The sequence below is a fragment of the Ischnura elegans genome, chromosome X, assembly GCF_921293095.1.
Source record: "Ischnura elegans chromosome X, ioIscEleg1.1, whole genome shotgun sequence".
NCBI lineage: Eukaryota > Metazoa > Arthropoda > Insecta > Odonata > Coenagrionidae > Ischnura > Ischnura elegans.
This window is the reverse complement of record NC_060259.1, coordinates 85,159,911-85,180,988: the sequence shown is the minus strand read 5'-3', so window position 1 is coordinate 85,180,988 and position 21,078 is coordinate 85,159,911. Positions and strand designations below refer to the sequence as shown.

The following is a 21,078-nucleotide window of genomic DNA, read 5'->3' as shown; positions in this document are numbered from 1 at the left end:
ATATCAACAGAGTTCATGATTGCAAATCATAGGTTTAGGAATAGCTTGAATAACTAGCGCAACTAACTTCCCACTAGCGATTGGGATTTGGACCAAAATGGTAATACATAGTAAAATGGACAGACAAATAAAATTGGTACATGGAGTAAAGAACGATGAAGAAATCATGAACCGTGGAGGAAAAATTAAGGAAATAAAGGAGAGAAGGATGAGAAAGAACGTAGGCAGACTAAGATAGAAAGATGAGTGGGAAAATAATCAATAGATTACATGATGAGGATCTGGATTACATTCAACAAGACAGGTTTCTCGAGAAGGCAGTGAGACAAAATAAAAATGTTTCTAGAGAGGTTAAATGTACACTCACTGTGTGAATGTACAAAATAAAGATCAATCATAAAAATATCAAAGTCACGTTGTCTTGTAAAGCTTTGAGAGCAAAGAACTTGTGGCTTAGCATCAAAGTAGATGGTCACAAACTTGAGCAGGAAAAACAGTTGCTTTTTGCACATAATGATAAGGTTTCAAAAATGTCCACAGTTCAGCGATAGGTGCAGAGCAAGTCATTCATTCCTCGTATGTATTTGCAAAACAGTATTTGCACTCACAATTTAGGGCATTGCAAAGTAATGAATTTGATGGATTTTATGGCCAAAAATATAAATTTTGGTGCAGAGCCTACGTTATAGATTATTTCCACAAGAAATTTGGATCACTTAGCAATCAGCAATGCCAGTGTTGACTTATCTTCATTCATGGAAATGAGTGGGGTAAACAACGCATCTAGTGATCAACTGGAGAATCCTTTATTGTAATATTCATGATTCAGGGAGCATATTAGAGTGACATGAACAAAGCAATGAGGATATTGAAATATAAAAGCCATAGAAAATGAATTTCTGATGAATAGAATCAAGTGGCTGAGTAGACCATTGTGTATGAAGGCAAATAAAGGGCTGGCAAAGAGCCAAATAAGGATCACTCTGCTTTATGTGGTAGGAAAGTGGATGCTAAGCAAAGAGAATGGGAATGGGCAAGAGGCATTTGAAATGTGAAAGCAGATGAGGATGGAGAAGGTGAAATAGATGGAGAGAAAAAGAAATGACTAAGTTCTAGACAAGGCAGGTAAAGAGATGAAACTGCAAGAGAAATTATGAAAGAGGCAGAGCATGTAACTCGAGAATGTATTAGGGGAATATGGTATCCCAAAAACCATAACACAGGGAACACCTAAGCAAATGCTGGTAACTATGAGATCCTACAACAGCTTAGAGAACACACCAATACTTTTAAAAGGCATCACTGCATGGTGGATTGAATTACATGCGCATGATGACAAAATCACCATGAAAATTTTCAATCAACATCTACTACATAACATAGTTTGCTACTTGTTCATTTAATTGCCACTAGTGAGAGTTTGAAAACAATAAACCCACATTTATTTGTTTCTCAATCTGTTGTTTACTTCTACAGTTATTCATCATGAAAAATAATGGCCTCAGCCCTTTTTCGAATACGTTGATGACATCATGAACATGTACCAAGTGTATCACCACTTATGCATTACTACTTAGCTATATGAGTGAGCTGTACTTGGTTTGTAGTCCTTTACTCCCTTCCCACGTAGCACAAAATATCTTCTAGATATCTAGGGCATGTCCACAATATCTTGGATATCTTAAATATCTACTAGATGTCAAGAAAATGTATTCAATGTCTTCGATATTTTAAATAACTGCTAGATGTCTAGAATAAGACTAGAGGCTTCCAGTTAAGCAATAAATGAAAAAGCATAATTAACCACATCATAAGACAACAATCAAGAACCAACTGATAAGGCCCCAATTGAACAGTGCTTGAGGGTATAAACACCATCTAGAACTTGGCTACATATTCTACTCCTGAAGATGATGGTAGACTTAGTTGTTGTAACATTGAGACATTGTACCCAAAACAATACACAGTGGGAAACCCCACAATTATTCCTGTCATCCCATTTCCTAATATAAACATCATTAATAAATCTAGACATTACAACACATTTCATGTGCTAATAAATCCAAAACTTCTGACCAAAAATATCATTAACTGCACGTATTAGTTAGTAGGAGAATGATTCAATACGCAGTACATTGGATTTCTTTCATTTGTAAATGGCCATCAACGCTGCCCACAGGCTGCTTGTGGCCCGGGGTAGAGTTAGGGTTTGAGGCCCTCCTTCCCCAAAGTGAAATAGCATATGAACTTTAACTAATCTAAATTATCAACCCCTTAACTCTGTGGCCCGGGGCAGTCTTCCTCATCCCCTCCTCTGGATGGCCCAGATGATCATCACGTTACTGCACTCTATCCTATTATACTTTTAACAAGTGTGCCTGGTTGACACACTGACTTGACTACTGCTGGAAAGTGGTAGGTTCTCTAATTTAAAAAAGTCTTCATAACTAACTTGAATGAGTAAATATATTTGTCAAGTCCCCCCACAAAAAATATGAATATTAAACCACAATACTTGGCAAATAGCAGGTTCTAAACAACAAACCACATTTAGGAAACACACACAGCAAAGGTAGACCCTCATCTGGTAGAAACATAGAATTTAAGAGGGTCTTATGATTGTTTGATCAAAGATTTTGCAATATATTCAAAAAGGAAGTAGGGCATCAACCATGAGCACTGGTTTTCTAATACAAAGAAATCGCCATATAGTCAGCCTTGCAATGAAACATTACGAAAATCACAATATAGCAAAGTCTTTAATCAAGTCCTAAGACCCTCTCATACTGCATGATTGAGGGCAACTATCGATCACTTTCTATGATTAGGGATGAATGAAATGATTCTCCTCCTTGACTTTGAAAAAGTAATGTCCTCTAACATATGTCAACACCAATTATTGTACAATTTAGATTTTCCGTCGGAGTAAATGGACACCCAAACGTATAGCTAACTTTCATGAAAAACCGGGTTGATATACACTCGCAAGTATCCTTCCTCATTTTTCTAATTCTGCCTACCCACCAATGCTCATCAACTAAGTTTCTGGCACATATATACCACATTAATAGGTAAAGTTAATCAAATATAAGGAAAATCTTACTGCATCAGTCAGCTCCTGGGCATCTAGTGGGTTGTAGCTCTTCCGAAAAAGTAGCCAGAGGACTAGCATAACAAGACAAACTTCAAGGATTACATGGTAAATGGGACCCTAAAATAGTAACATATAATGGTAAAGGATAGTAAAAACGAAAATCTACTTCAAAATTACATCTAAACAAACACTACAAAAAGTCATAGCAAATGATACTAATTATCGATAAAAATATAGTTACTAAGCAGGATAAGAAGTCAACATAGGCTATGAAACTGTTCCTTACATCATTCATGACTTGACACACCTCTTGCAATATCCATAACCACGGCATCTTCGTGCACAGGAGAATTTATTTCATAAGTTAAAATGCTTCCCACTACGTTATTTAGACCAAGTAGAAAAATGCTGGCCTAATAAATTTGTTGAAGGTGATTTACAAAATACTGTAGCCGAGATCTTACCATCGACTTACTTGCCGACAGTTACACAAATGAACCTCACTCAAAATTGACCACGAGTGAAACATTTAAAGCCAGAACACTAATCAAAATCACCACATAAGGTTGGAAATTGCAACATCGAGTGCTCTTGAAATGGCTTACACAAGCAAAATATCATTCCCGCACAATGACCGCACCTAAAAAGATAATATTCCATGAAAAACCTGGAAACATGTATCGGCACTCGCAATACAATAGTCACTTGCGTATCTTTGAAGAATACGGCCAGGCGGAGAGATACAACGGATACAACAATGGATACAATTCCTATTCCAATTGTTCCTACATCTTAGTTCAGCCTGGTAGCACGACTCAAATTTAGGGGCGCTATAATCGACAAGGCCTAATTAGTAGACAGAATAATGCGCATGCATAAATGGCAAATCTAGTACAATTAAACTTAAAACGATTCAATTATCAATTAGGTGTTTTTATATACTTTAATACCCAATTTTTGGACTAATTCGTAGACCAAATCAAATCTTGTAGTCACCGATTTTTTTAAAACAAATGCAGAAGTGCACGACAATGAGTCGTAAAAATACCCCATCCTAATTCTTTCAGACACGCTCGCTTGCGCTAATTACTGCCCGCTTTCGATGTGTGTATATGATATTCTGAAGAGTTGCTTACCGGGCTTATGGTGCATGACATGGCATAACCTCCAGGGCACCAAAAATGCCCACTTATGCACGATACTCGTATTGCATTTCCTCAAGTAACATTGAAATACAAGTTTCTCTAGATAGTACACTCTGACTTCAGATGATGGCCTTTGATTCTTTCCCTCTTCCCTAAGAACCAATCCAAACTACCATACTAATCACAGTGAGAACTCACGTCCCTTCCTTAAGACCCTTTGGCAGTGCAGGTTAAAAAAGTGGGGTTGGAATGACATTTGATTACACCAGCACAGGGGAAGCTATGCACGTAAAATTTCTTAGACTTATGCATAATATGCTATTATTGATAACCACCCATGTTTCTGACCTCGGCTATGCCTGAGAGGCATATAAGCTAATCATTTACTTCCATCGCTTTATTTCTAGGGCACAAATCATCATTGTTCATGCCATGTTCATTGTACAATACAAATGTCATAAATACAATGGCCACCCTGGTGATATAATTACAATTTAATATGATCCCAATCATCTTCTCATAATAGCCCAAATGAGTATACTTATAAGTATTATTATAACCATTATAGCAAATAAATAAATTCTCAGTTGAATACCCCACCTCTTATATTGATCACTATGGAATTTTAAATTTACCTTTCCTTCTGTTGAAGGGGCATCAAGATGAATGTTGTACTTACCTTGAGGTACCTCAAAAAAGTTAAATTTAACCTTTTTGAGACAGTGGAGTTCTCTCCTTAGCTTGACTGCTGGACTGAACCCTAAGAGACTCGTCCTCCTCATTTTTGCAGGAAATTCATTAATAAGGGTCCTACAGGCAATCACACATACTCAGGTCCTACCTTTTTCGACACTACTTTTTTCGAGCAGGGACTCTGCATTATCTCTTACTCCGAGGGTAGTTAGGCTCCCTTCTTTCTGGGTTTAAAACCCTATCAGCTGCATTGGTTTGTGGTCAACTTATGATTTTTTATGCATATTACCTACATGGATAATTGTTCCTTTCTCTTATATTGCAGAATTTAACCTTTTCCCTACTATACACATTATGTGGACGATTCCTGACCCGGGAGACGACGGCCGTATATTTACGTGTGAGATTTTCCTGGCCAGGAGAACGAAAGCCGTAAATATACGTTTTCTAGCTCTCCCCCTTTTAGGACAATCACGGGTTTACGTCGTCTTTGTCTCGGAACCCAACCCTGTGGGGTTTAGGATTTACCCTCGGAATCCGGGAGCAGGTACCCGGACCCCTCGTCTTTTATAAACCCTCTTAGCGGTAAGGGACAGTGGTCGTACAATTGTTTATCTCGTCAGTTTTTGAAATAAATACTTCTTCATTTCTCATAAAAAATAAACTAAGAGTTGAATAATTTGTCTTTTGAGCAGCGTTCACTGTTTTTAAACGAAATTCTATGATAAATATTAACTTATATATCTCGAGTTATGCATAAACATCAACAAGGTAATTGTTGCTGCATTAAATGCATTATTATTGACCTTTGAACTTCCTTTAAAATTTGACAATACTCAGAAAAAATTGAGGAATTCAATTCAAAGTCTGGAATTTACGTGCAAGCAACAATTATCCATTTGCTAAATACATACATATAAGCAATACATAAGTTGACCGCAAACCAATGCCGCAGGTATGGTCATAAACCCTGAAAAGAGGGAGCACGACTAATCTCGGAGTCCGAGATAATGCGGAGTCCCAGCGGGGAGGGGTCGAAAAAAGTTCTGCGAGACCCTTCTTAACGAATGTCCTCCAAAAATGCTCCGTACCACAAGAAAGAAGAGTCTCTTGGGGCTCAGTACAGCAGTCATGCTAAGACGAAAACTCCACTGTCTCGAAAGGGTTAAATTGATTTCCTCATATTTTTCTGGGCCAATTTTTAAATGAAGCTTTACCATCAATATTAAGGGATTCATTTCATCAATAATTTCCATGTTGATGTTTATACTGAAATCAAGATATCAGTTAATACATATGAAGGAATTCCATTTCAAAACTCTAAATGCTGGTCAAAAAACAAAGAATTCAATTCTTAGTTAATATTTATTGGGAAAGGAAAAAATATTCGGTATGCAATATACCTGAATATATAATCATATAACTGTGGTTTCTCACCACTAAGAGGGGAAATATGAGACGAGGGGTCCCGGTACCTGCTCCAGGATTGCGAGGGTAAGGCCTGACCCCCGCTGCATTGGGTCCCGAAACTAAGACCGTGTCGCTGAGACCCCGATGAAAGGGGGAGAGTAAGGTGCTGGATATATAAGGCATTCATTCGCTTGTGTAGGAAAATCTCCAAGGGATATTTCCGAATGTCTCCATTGTCAAGAAACGTATTGCCATATATTGGTATGGTATTTGGAGGAGGCGACCGACAGCTGAGGTCATTTGCGCCATGAGGGAAGGGTAGGTAAGGAAGGGTGGAGGGAAACCTGGCATCAGCATTAGCCTGCTCTTAACGAAAGGCGCCAGGGGGACCACGGCTTAACGTCCCATCCGACAGACGGAGTGTTGTGCTTGAAATGTTCTCCACACAACACTCAAGCAGGGATCGGGCAGTCTCTGAAAATTCTCTGCCACTGCCGGGATTTGAACCCGGGCCCACCGGGTGGGAAGCCAACACTCTAGCAACCACATCAAACCGATCCCCTTGCCATATATTTCCGGCGTTAGTAGCAAAAGGGTTAATGACCTGAAGATAGACTCCAAAAGCTTTGGATAACTCATGGATAATCAGATGGGTCGTCACAACATCACTGTACTATGCAAGGAAAGTTCCTCAAAATGATGTCATTAAATTAAAGTTCCAATCATTTTAGCCATCATACTGGGAAGGCATGGTACCTACTTTACCATTGGCATTGCAACCATTCATCATTTTCTTTTGGATATGAATCTACCTGCATTAAATATACAAAATGCATTTTATTTTAATTTATTTGACAACTTTTACCTCTTCCTTTCATTCCCACAATTTATGGCAAGCACTATGAATGGCAAACAAATTGCAGGAACTATTGACTAAGATGGCTTGCCAAGTGCAAAAAATGTGTTACAACATAATATGAATTGAAGCGAAATATTCCTTGAGCAGACATATATTCTATTATAATATCTGCATAATATGTGCAGCTTATTGCATGGAATCAAATTACATGAAGAATTTTTGCATCTATCTGTACCAGTTGCACTCGAGGCACTATAAATGCTAGATTAATTATGTTACTTGAAATAAAGACTCTAGTAGATCTGCCAGGACATTAGCAAGTGAAGTTTATTACTGGCTTACAATACAGTCAAGTTGGAATTTTCTCCCCCTCATGATATCATTTCTACATAGTACCTGTGGTACCACTGCATCATACTCTATTGTACCATATCATGAAACTTCAAAACATTTGTAAATTGCCAACGTAGTTTGCGCCAAAAATTGTCAGCATGGGGTAGTGAGGGGGAACATCCGGGCCTCCCTCCACCCCCCAAAATATAAAAACACAATTACTTCGCTTCACTAAAGAAAACGAAGTACTAAAAAAATATGAATTTACAAAACATTTCTCAGAAAAATGAAGTTTTTGTGATTACGTTAAGTGTTAAAACTATGTACTTTAAAACCCTCTACTTAGCATCCTGTTTTTCAAAACTTTTCCCCCTGGTTTTGGACCTCCCCCCCAAAACAACATTCCTGGCTGCCCCACATTGATGTAGGGCATAGAGGGAGCACTCCTTTGCTCTGCTCTCATGCCCTCTGCTAAGATGCAGATATGAAAGGGTTTGTTTTAATTTTTCTTTATGATCAAAGGTAAAATATACCTGCAGTCACTCCCATTCCAACGTCCATGAAATATTGCAGCTTAAGTTACTAATTTGACCCCAGGAGAAAATGACAGGAAATAAAGCATTAGAAAAGGAGATCCTAACACATAAATCCAAATGATTGTCTTACACATTTTAAATCATTCAAAAATTCTTCATGTAATTTTATTTCATGCAATAAGCAGCATATATTATTAAGATGTTATACCTACACATATACTGCTGCCTAAGGCATATCTTGCTTCAATTCATGTTATGCTGTAACAAATTTCTTGCATTTCCTATCATCATACAAAATATATCTGCACAAATGGATGATGGTTAACATTTATAATTTTTTTGGGATATGCATCTATATTGGAGGAAGCAGTGGCGCAGCGAGGGAGGTTTTGGGGGTTAAAATCCCCCCCCCAGAGCTCAGAGAAATTTTTAAGTTTAATCCATTTTACTTATTTGGATCAGTATTACTGATAGAATAGTGTTAGGATTAATCAAATATCCTTCAGAAAGCCAAAACACTAGCCATTTTGAACCATTATTCTTAAAAATTTTCTTGAGGAGGTCCCCCACAACTCCTGCTTACCCTGGTGGGTATGCAATACCCCCACACCCATAAGTATTAGTTGCGCCTAAAACCCCCCCTAGCCTTAATTCCTAGCTGCACCCCTGGGATGAAGAGTTCTTGGGTTTCCAGCCGGGTCCAAGGGTTTTTCTGCACCGACGTTTCGAAGGCTAAGTCTGCCATCGTCTTCAGGGTGACGATGGCAGACTTGGCCTTCGAAACGTCAGTGCAGAAAAACCCTTGGACCCAACTGGAAACTCGAGAACTCTTCCTCCAGTCTATTCGCCGGGAAAACCTTAGATCCTTCATTACATCTATATTACAAAATAAAAATACATATTTTAGTTTAACTTGTTTGACGAATGACAAATTTTTTAGGAGCATTTTTCTCTCACAGGGAAAAGAATTGAGCTTAACCCTTTAACGTCCAAGGGACAATATATGTCCCAAATTTTTGAAATTCTCTCAAAAATAAATGAGAAGATCTATGATTGCATGAATTAATTCCATTGAAGAATATGCTATTGACTTCTAGTTTTAAATTCTTTTTGCAATATCCTTATTTCCACATTGTTACGAACTTTCACTTGAAATACTGTTTACGAAGTGGGAATTTGATATTTTATAACAAATTAATGGGGTCAATTATATCAGAACTTTCGGTTTATCCTGTATGTGTATCTAGCCTATGGAATTAGTGCAAAAAACTTTGCAATTGTGCTTTAGTTTTGACAAAATCAGTGTTTCTATGCCATGGGACACATATATCCCTATGGACCATAAGGGAGCAAGAATAGGGTAGTTTCCTTCATCAAAGAAAACAAAAGGCAATAATTGCGATTCGTTACCCACCATTAGTGTATTCATAATATACAAATTATTTCGTTTTATAAATGCCGGTGTAGACGAATGGCAATGGTCCATTTTTATCCTCATTTGAAAAGGGCCAGATTGGCGCCCATGCGATGCCACTCCACGTGACGTCACAGGGACCTAGTTTCTACAGGAGAAGATAGGAGTTATACGTCGTCTGAGGTTACCAATGCATGCATGAGGCGCAGAGCTCAGGGAAACATGTCTTAATAATCACTTATTAAAACTGGTTAAGGTCGGAAAGTTTTCTTCGTTTGATAAGGTATTAATAATCCTTATTTAAGCCAAGCGCTACCAGGCGGCAGGGCACTAGGCTACCCGCTGGCAGCCTGCGACGTATCAGCGCTAAGCCTCGCCTCAAGGTCACCTCACCGGGCGGAGGGGGAACCAGAAATACGACGTACGGAGAGATTTCCCATCATTCCTACTAACGCGTCGCGTTTTCGCGCGCTTGAAAATTTTCACTTTTCATTTAATCGCGAAAAATAGATATTATCATTTAAAAATCTAAAAGCGTGAAATACGTACTCCAGGAGTAATAATCTTTCGATTAAGGCAATAAAAAAATAATAGGAAACCACCCTATTGGTATTATTTCATGTAAATTGATCCGTAATAATTGAATGGCTACCGATATTAGCACCTCATGAACGGTAACTGAGGTTGAATGCAATACCTCCCCCACATGGAGATGGGTTTTAACTTTTGCTTTGTGAGTCTTCTGGAAATGGAAGGTTAGGAGTAATATATGTTGCTTGCTGTGTCCTAACTTAGAGGTATTGCTTCCAGTATTCTGAATGACACTTGCATGCAGTATTATAACCTGCTCTCGGCATCATGTTCCCTGGCAGAAGGGAAAATGCCTGACATTTTGTAAGCCGTGTGTTATCTCGTGGTGTAGATAGATTAATTATAGTTACTGCCCCTAGGAAAACTTACATATGCTGAACTGACTGGACACCGCTGACCCCAGCTATCCTATGAGGTGCAACCATTCTGCAACACTCCAGCTCCAGAAGCATTTCTTTATTAGTTTCAAGATGAAGCTTTCCTGGTGATTTCAAAACTCCTTTGAGACTTTATACTGTCAATTATTGGCAATATACGGCAATTCTGTCAGGATCAGAGGGCCAATAGTCCCTAAAACTCGGAACCACATGATAACTCGATCACTAAATGGATCCCCAAAAACACGTTAATCTCTTTGGCAGTAGTTTGGAAGGAAGCCCCACATTTGTTTCATATTAAGTTCACTTTGTTGAATGATAAGAATGACCAGTTCATCAAGACCGCTAGCTTTTCTAAACACCTCCCTAAATAAAGTTTCGGAATTGGGGGGGGTAGATACCCTCGAGATTGTGGCTGTGGTCTCCATCTAGAAGGCAGGCAATGAATGACATGCTTGATCTCTACATTCTCTCTTTTGGCGACACCATAACCCAACGGAGGCGGTGAAAACCCAAAGAGAATGCAGAGATCATCTAATCAACACCGTGAAAATCTTCGAACCTGATTGACATGCTTCTTCCTCACCTTTGCTTTGAGACTGGGACACAGTTTGACAAAGATACATATGACCAAATAACGTAATAAGTTTGGTATGAGGAGCGAGAAAAAGGGGGGCAAGATAGGTACGAAGTAAAAAGGGGCTTGGGGTTCCACTGAAGAAAAGGCAAAACATATTGCTTAGGCGCCGACCACCCCTTCTTTCCATGTTAACAACTCTCCTTCCACATGTGTGGTGTGTTCAGGGTCCTCGGCTCTTATTCATCCCCTTGTTGTATTTTGATTCACCACTGTGCAGACCTCCATGCAACGCAATCGCCTCTGCTAGTTGAGAGATTGTCTTCTTTTAACTGAGGTTTGGTACTGACAATGAGAGCAGCAAGATGAGTGAATTCCCTTTATTTCAAATGTAGTTCATGCATTTTAGAATGAGTGTTGGTGCTAAAATGCTTCTCAACTGCTTCATTTCAATGGCCAGCCAACTAAAAAGAATGCAAAATGTATTTGGGGAAGAACTATGTGATGAGTTATCAAATCATTTGGTTTCCAGTTTTAGGGACTATTGGTCTTCTGATTCTGACATGCAAGTGTCGTATATTGCCAATAATTGACAATGTAAATACTGGAAGGCATTTTGAAATCGTCAGGAACGCTTTGCGGCTTGAAGATAATAAAAAAATGCTTCCCAGAAGTCTATTCGATTATTATCAAGCTTTCCAAGTTCGACCTCTGATAAATAAATGCAGGAAAGATCCAGATTCTTTGTCGAGAGATAATAATAGCTTATAACAAGTACATGGGTAGGGTCGATCTTGTGGACCAAAAATAATCACATATAAAATTGACAGATAGCAAAGATTAATTTCTACTTGCGAATATTTTTTGATATGTTGGGTGTTGCTGTAAATAATGCTATTTATGCACAAAGCTATATGAATGCATGAACCCTGAGCATAAGGCCACTTGGCCTCTCCAATATAAGTAAATCTTAGCAAGGTTCCTCATCGGAAACTATTCCAATGGGAAGAGAGGTGTTTTAGCTGCTCCTGTCCATAGTAGTAGGAACAGCTCGTTAGTACCATGGCCTGAGCAGAAGTTACTGAAAATGCCAAGATGAAAGAGGTGTGCTGAATGTGCAAAAAATGAAATTGAAAGCTTAGCAACAAGAATGTGTGGTATATACCAGGTTTGTGTTCCACAACAGTACGCATTGTTATCACCGTTTGTAGGACTTCGGTCACACGAAAAGAGTCACATTTTGCATCTGGCATATTTAAACATGGTTATTTATAATTAATTTTTAATGGATAAATTATGTTTCTTAATAACAGTAAATGAAACAATATTCAGTAATATTTTATTATGATTGACGTTGATGGATGCTCTGAAAAAATTGAAAATTTTTGTTTTGTTTCATTATTATCTTTATTAACTTATGGACACGCCATATGTTAAGCATATGTACAATTTTAAATAAGATTAAAAATGCCTGTAGAAAATCAATATTCATTATCCCAATATATATAAATATAACATTCCATAATCAGCATATAGGATTTTCTTATTCAGAATGAATTTTACCCTTACCATCCCTAGGGACATATTTGTCCAGACTATACCTCGGAAACTATTATAGATATTTATAGAAATGTTTTTGGAATCTACACATCATTATTAGCCTGAAAACGTATTTTGTTATGCACTTTAATGGCTGCAATCCTCATGGACCATTAAGGTAACGTTCTAGTTTCTATCCCATCTTTTAAAACCAAGGATAATTCAGCTCCATTTTTCTTGTGAGGTTCAGATACCCAGTTAGTTCCCCTGATGCTAGTGGTTTCCTTTGTTCATCCTCCAGTGTTCCATTTCCGTTGCATAATTTTCAAAAGATATTCATGATATTTGTTATGTAAATATAAAGGAATACCAAAACCAACACATCCAAGTTGGATCTTCAACACCAAATTCGTGAAACTATACATAATGTTTAAATTATGCTCTTTTTCTGAAAACTTCTCATTCAGTTTCACAAAACTAGCTAGAGAGAGACATAGGTACATATCATATCCCCATTGAAGCATGTAATAGACATGGCTATTGATCTTGGTATTAATTTTTTATGCTTTATCAAGAATATATGACTAAGGGGGATAAGGTAAAATATTGACTTGGGCCCTGATTGTCTAATGGTACGTAAAGCTGGTTTAGGTAATTTAAGAGATTAGTGAATTTGCAGAATATGATGTACCATTCACCTGCCATGGCTCTGAGGGATTTAGATAATACCTACAGCTAAATTTAAATGTACTACCAGTCATGATTCCTTTAACTCTTGGCTCTCACACATTCATTCATTAGACAGGATGTGAAAAAAAAATTATTTGTGTGCCTTCATTTTCAACTAATGAAATTTTAAAAATTTGGAATTGAAAAATTACTTCAGCACCGAATTATTTTGGTTCTGATTCTAGTTCTAAGATAAAAACTACACGGAATGGAGCCATTGAAGAGAGTTCAACTGCAGACTAAGCAGGTGAGATGTGATATAATTCTGAATGTATCCACAACAAACTGTAAAACATTTCAAAAAAGTTTTATAGCTTCCAAGTAGTCCTAAGCAACAATATCACCAATAGCAGGTATTCAAGACCAAATATTCAATGATAAGCTATTCTCTAACCAACTAGGCATGGGGATTGAAATGAATTCAGGCTGGAAATAAGAAACTAACACTTATAACACAAAACATGAAGAAAATTTTAATGTTCATTCACTTAGTACAAATGTGATTCCTAGACTATTATATCTACATTCAATGATTTAGGAAGGATAGTTCTACACAAACAAAAGTTCTCCAAGGTACACAAACATGACCTAGTAAACCTCCATTGCACTCAAAAAATTTGCATCAAAATTCCAAGTATACAGTATGGTATGTTTTAAAACAAAAATAGAAGTTAAAATACTGTGGCATGCCACTTAACAATGGGCCATTATATCAAGCAATATACATGAAACGAAGTAATAAAAATCCAAAGAGTCGTTTTACCAGTTTCATTGAATTTTCCAACATTAATGATATAAAATGGGTGCGTATCAAGCATCATCCCACTCTATTTATCTTCAGGTATATGTACAATATATAATCAATTTATTAGGGATAAAATAATAGGCTTGTGAGTGAAATATTTTATAGGAATATATGCTTTGTATTGTAGATGGTTAGCTGTTATCACATACAAATTTAGCACAATATCACATTTTCAAGAGTACACATACAAAAATCAATCTTTGATACCTCAAATATTGCCATTATTTAACTGCATGATTAAACATAAACAAGATATTTTGTCAAAGAAATTCACCATGCTAACTTAGTTAGCATAAGTTGCAGCAGGTGTTCACCACCCTTAATTTTAACACTAGCAGGACAAAGATAGCTTGATCCAGAAAACAAATACCTTGTACATTCTGATTGTAAAATAGAGATAAATTTTTTACCTACGAAAATACATATAATTGATTCATGATTGCATACCTACTGTATTTACTCACATCAACCCATGATAAACCTCAGCTCTTAATTTCACATATGAATTAAAGATCAAAAGTATTACTTTCAAATGCCATGACCCAATAATTTCAAGATAATATGGTACAAGAGCCTCATATGTTTGAAGACTTATTGTATCTTTAAAGCAAACTCATACACAGAGCCTAACTAACTCATTGGCATGCATTCTGACGACAATTTTTCCTTTCTGGACAAGTGGGTTTTTCTTACAATCAGAAGAAAAGTCTTGGACTCTTACACCATGCACATGGGAATATTAAGGTGACCTGAAAACTAGTAAACCTTTTTGCAATCAATGTTTGAAAATATTTCTTAACACACGGACGAATTTAAATTAATTGAATTCCTAAGGATTTCATTATTTATCTCTATTATTAATCATAATAAACGCTTACAGTGCTCCATTACGGGGTCTCAAAAGAGAGAATCTCAGAATTAAATTCATTTCAGATTTTGGCAAATACAGTAATGACCTTTCTAACTTGCATTACTACTTACATTGCCAGTTTTTAAATTTAGGATTTGGGAAGCCATTTGGAAGAACCTAATTCAATGGATGCAGCATTATTATTACTTCATTGGCTAATATCACAACAATTAAGAAACATTCCTTGGCTCATTTTTAATGTTACCATGAATAGCCTCTGTTTTCATTGGATAAAAGGAAACTTACACCATGGATTCATTGTAATTAGTTGTGCTTGGCTGGCTTCGCTATTTTCCTTCAAAATAAGTCATCAGTGGTTTTCTCCTTAATTTTCCAAAAAATGAGACAGCATGGGGAATAATTCGAGAAAATACGGTAAGACTCTTACTTGCAATATATCAATTATCACTTGACCTGTTAAAATTGAAACCTAACATTTCTATCACAACAATTAAAATACCAGTGTCAAGACTGTGATTACAAGTTACCTTTGATTTCAAGCTGAAATCATTGACCAAGGGAAAGAGAAATTAACAATTCCTTCAAATGTCACTAGCTCTAACTTCAATTCTTGACATTAGGAGAACAAAGTAAAATACAGGCAATTAAATGACAGCACAAATAAGACTTTCTACTCTGCCCAACGTATGTCATGCCATGCTTATTTAAGAGCAAACATTAATGGTGATGGATTTTGAATTGAACACAGTGCTCCCACCACAGAACAATTAAACATTGGCCATCAAAAAATGTTATTTGTCAGCCATTCTGTAATCCAACTTTAAGTATACTACATTTTCAACTGACTGACTCAAGTTATTTTACCAAATAATTGTGCCTTTATGGCATCTCAAATTAAGTCATTATCTCTTTTCAACTAAATTTTTTATGACATATCCTGGACAATTGATTCATGCCTGACAGCAAATTCCTCAAGAAACTATCAAAAAATGACCCAGCAAGTGCATAAACAAATTACATGAATGATCCTATTCCTGGAAATGGCAAAATATAGTACAGACTTAACTGTTCTAAGTCATTGAGCATTTTTTATCTCCTTTGAAAAAACAAAAATTTCACTCTTAGTTCATCATTGAATTAACTTCTTTAAGTCTTGATTAACATTCACCATATCTGAAAGTTTCATATTGACACCTTATAATCACAATATTGAACATTTTTTTCCCTAGCTCTAAGAAATTAAAATACATCCCTTACAAAATTGCAGAGCTCACAATTTCCGCAAGTTAAAAATCAACTGCACATAAGCTACACAATACTTTCACAAGATTTAAAGCTATTATAGACACATTAGTATGAAATTCATGATCATATATCAAAAACAATAAACAAATAATATATGTATTACCCTAAATAAGAATTAAGATCAATAGCTTTCACCCGCTCAAGAATTGTATAGGATTCACCATGACAATAACAACCACACTTAATTAAATGGGACACCTAAAATAGATAAGTTATGGTGAAGAACAACTTTTTTCTCTCAAGTACATTTCCTTTAGTGTCACAAGACAAAATAAAATATTCATTCTATTAGGTTGATGAAATGTTCTCTACAAAGTCGTTGGAGGGGATATAAATACAGAAGGTATAAAAATAAATATGTAAAAAAATGATGCATTAGCTATTGAATATGTCCCAATAAGTCGAATGCCAAACCCAGTTGTTTATTCCAACACACAAAATTATAAGATGACAACAGACCATTAGTAGAAAGGATTACCATGGATAGACACTGACGAGAGTTGGTCACGACGAGCAACACAACTGATATTCTGGCTATGACCTCCACAAACACCAAATTTTAAGAAAATTTTATTGCTATCTTTGAAAAATTACCCCATCCAAGTAAATGATGAAATAATGATTAAGGCTACTTTTTCCTGCAGCAATTTTTGCTCAAATTATTTATCAGCATCATTAAGTGACCTTCAACACACACATACACAATTCTGTTATGGAGTAAATTACGAATATTTTTAAAGCAAGTGATTTGGTGTTCACATCTGTAGGCATTATAACAATGTTTAGAATTATTTCAATAGCATACTTGGTGTTCATTTTTATCCTCATGCCATGAATACCCATTGCCTCTGAATAGGTGAAACATCACATAAAAACCGCACTATGCAAAATGTTCAATACAAATCAGAGGTAATATTTAAAATTTCAGCCACACTATGGTCCCAAAAAAGAAGAAGCAATGTAAATACCTTTTGTACATTATTTTCTTAAGAGAGGGCACTTGATTTAATTAGAAGGCAAAGTTGACAACAGCCACAATATATTAAATTATCCATGATAGGTTGAGAATAATGAAGAACCTCAACAAACATTAGAAGGAAGAGCCAGGAAGAATTAATTGCACAAAAAAAAGCATGAACATTCCTACTGGATAAATTAAGCATTACTTGAGAACAAGATGAATTGTAAAAGAGAATCTTGCCCACTTTGAGAAAAAATAAAACCTTGGCAGCTAGTATTTAGTGTCCCTCTCACATCCTCTCGGTTGGCTAAGATGCCTGACAGTTATTTTCTATACGCGGAGACTTCTAAAAAAAAAGCATTCCAGGAGTCAACTTTGATATTTTATGCAATTATAAAAAAAAATTTGCTTCGGCAAAAAATTGAGGCAGAAAATAATAGCATTTTAATGCTTTCGAAAAGACATAGGGAGTAGGGAAAATATACGACTCGTTTGATAATTACTTGAGAAGCCGCCTACAGCTAAAGTTCTCATCACCGAAGATGGGTAGTTTGACAGGGGAAGCCCTACTTTGGATGAAAAAACATTAGAGAAATCTGCCATCAACACTTGTCCATAGTGAACATAAGGCGACAAAGGGACCACAGTCTAGTGTCCACATCCAAATGGCAGAGGGCTCTATGTACTTGGAGTACTCTTCATGCAGTACGCAACTAGCAATCAGAATTCATTCGATTAAAATCGACATTACTGCTAGGAATTGAAATTGGGCCCACAGGATAGAAAAAATGTTGTGATCCTGTCATCCCACACTGCTGGCGCCATCATTCCTCATATCCTTCCATCTCCCCTGCTGTTCAATCTTACATATCACAAAAATGTTTCATGTTAAAAAATAGCTCACTGTGTAGGATATTGAAAGTTCTAAAAATCTACAAGTTAATAGATCTATGAAAAATGTTAGGGACATTCAGCACAGTTTAAATAAGAAATCAATGGACCTGATTCAACTTCCTTTCTTTAGGTATATTTGATGCTCACATCAATCAGCCAAGAAAATAACTGTTACCATGAGAGTTCTACAAATTGATGAAATTTATACATTTAAGGGTCACGCCTCTGTTCCAATTAGTAGGATAGTTACACAGATGTTTTAGGTGGTATAATATTAACGGGAACTACAAGGAATATTTTTAAGGCTGATAAAAGAAGTTGTGAAAGCTTTTCACGTAAAAGGCACTGGCTTGATCTGCATAGATGGCCTATGATCTCTCAAAATTGCTACCTGCAGTGCGTCAGAACAAAATTGACACTAAGACAAGAATATTAACTTTTTATGCAGTTAGGACTTAGGATAAGAATATAATTTGGCCTGAGAATAAGTGATCTGTACATCCCCGATACTTTATGACGAATAAACTCATATTTACAATATCTTTTACTCTTTTGATTCATTTCTATGATAGTACCTCATTGTGCTAAGCAAAAATTTGCACACACAAATGTAAAATGATGATTACAAAAAACAATGCTAATGATGAAAATAAACCATACTCTTTACAAAATTTAAAATCAAAATCAATAAATCAAGAATAGTTCCTCAATATATAATGGGGTCATTTTACCTATGCCTGCACTTATGGGCAAGCTGCATGTATAAATGGGAATGACAGAAAATATTGAAATACCTCAATGAATCAAACACATTGAATAAGTGACATACAGGCAAGCAACCAAATATGTGCTCATACATTAAAAATGACGGAATGGTTGAGATGACACTGATGTGCACATAAATGGTAATAGTAACTTTTGAAGTGAAAAAAAAATTATTGCAGCAAACCAGTTTTATTTCAATTAGATGACATTAAATGAAACAATTTTTTTTCCTGAAGTCAGCCATCATCGTGGGCTAACCATAACATCACAAAAACTGCACTCCCATTTATTTATGCACAAGTTAAATAAATGTCTCCTAAAAGGACAGCAATCTGCAAGCTACAATACACTGAATGAGTACGTAACTTAAGTGCACTAAGGGACAAAGCCGAGGATTAACTTTCTCACTCTAACTCATAAAATCTACTTATCCTGGATTTTATAAAACATGCAAAACAATATAACTTCCTTAAACTAAACGATAAAACCCCGGTATCATTTTCCCCATTCACTGTCACTTACGAAGTAAATATTTAAGCAATAATTTTAAAAACATGGTACTTCATTTATGAGGCTCCTAGTGTTTCACACAGTAAATACACCAGCACCTGACAATGCATTACAATTATAATAATATTACTGCTTTTATAGATGAGATTTTTTTAGAGTGATATACTTCACATTACGCTAATTCACGTGCTGAGCAGGTGAAAAATGGATGCCATTACCTGAAGTGGAATTTTAGAGAAATTATAATAAAAGTAACATAATGGAAATCCTTTTAGATAGAACATTTTACAATATAATGACACTTACAATGATGAACAATTTGCCTATTTCACAAAAATTGAAAATTAAGAGAATTTAGAGATCCATAGCAAGTCAATTATAAACAGTACGGACTTCTTATCACAAAGAGGGTTCTTTCGGTTTTTGAGAAGGCAGTTGTTTAAGGGCTCGGTTATATGCACAAACAAGTTCTTCATCCTGCCGATAAATTTTCAAACACTCCATCTAAGAGGGCATCGATTCAATTACAAAAACAGTAAGGTAAGGAATGATTTGGAAAATATGCTTTCTTTAATGATATACCATGCTGCAAGAAAGGATGACTAACATCACTTTGTTTTGCTAATTTAAATTAACTATGATAACTGCAACCTGGCTTCTGCAAACAACATCACAAAAAACTGCTACAACACCAGGAAGGCAAACAAAATGGTGGCACATGTGTGTGTCTACCAAATGATCCATGGTTCCTGCTCCCACTAGCCCACTTCCACTCACTTCGTAGCTCCAATCCAATTCTTCCATTCCTTACAACTTCCTTGGTTGGCAACTAACTGAAAGATCTGTAAACTGATTTTGGTCAGCACCTCTTAAAAACAAGATGTTAAACAGAAATCCAGAGTTTAAGGCTGGAATATCCTTATATAAAGCTTTAACCATGTGTTTAATGCATTAAGAGATGTCTCATCTAAAAACACAAGCTATCTGAGTACCTACGCTTTGGATAGTCTATATTACAACCCGTGATGTATGCCTGCGTTATAACTCCATATCTTGCGCTTCATCTTCACTGAAATCTGACATTGATGATTCACTGTCTGAAGAAACAGCTTGCTGTTGCTCCCGCAGAGCTTCTTCTGTGGCATACTTTCTGACGTATTCTGAAACCCAAACACAATACACCCAATTATTAAATTACGATTACTATATTAAACCTAATTACTCTTCGGAAGACGAGGAGGACAATGAATTGATAATAGAAAATGGAACTGGGACCTATTTATAATTTAGCCATAAATGAAAAATAGTCATTCTCCTTAAAATGAGCCAATTCAAAGGAGCTCTAGCCTGGCGTACTGTAATAAGGAAATACACAGATAGAGTAAGTGTCCCTGCGTGGACAGCACTCATTAGCTCTCAGTATAAGTTACTCAGGGAGCAATCCCACTCATTGGATGAGGAGTTACTTTGACACTTTGCTCCCTGCTCACTCTGTGGAGAGGTGCAGGGGTAATGAAATAACAGCAGTGGTTTTCCCTCAATGGCATTGAATCTAGGAGTCATGAGGGAACACAAATGCTGCCTGTGTTGCTAGCAAACTGTGGCCTCGGGGAGTCCCACGTGGCACAACACAGAGTATGGACATAACGCCATCTTATGCATTCAAGGCG

At 36.4% G+C, this 21,078-nt stretch overlaps 2 protein-coding genes across 2 annotated transcripts in view; both read right to left on the bottom strand.

Annotated features, from left to right (window-relative positions):
* Positions 1–3,843, bottom strand: part of LOC124170820 (serine palmitoyltransferase 1) — a 49,206-nt gene extending 45,363 nt beyond the window's left edge. Inside the window, exons 1-2 of the mRNA XM_046549795.1 lie at positions 3,381–3,843; positions 3,104–3,211 (exon numbers count right to left, since the gene is read on the bottom strand). Coding sequence (XP_046405751.1) covers positions 3,104–3,211; positions 3,381–3,428 — 156 coding nt within the window. The 5' untranslated portion in view covers positions 3,429–3,843. The remainder of the gene's footprint in view (positions 1–3,103; positions 3,212–3,380) is intronic.
* A 9,901-nt stretch (positions 3,844–13,744) lies between these two features.
* Positions 13,745–21,078, bottom strand: part of LOC124171587 (ubiquitin-conjugating enzyme E2 H) — a 56,057-nt gene continuing 48,723 nt past the window's right edge. The window contains exon 5 of the mRNA XM_046550765.1: positions 13,745–20,568. Within this exon, the coding sequence (XP_046406721.1) occupies positions 20,447–20,568 (122 nt within the window). The 3' untranslated portion in view covers positions 13,745–20,446. The remainder of the gene's footprint in view (positions 20,569–21,078) is intronic.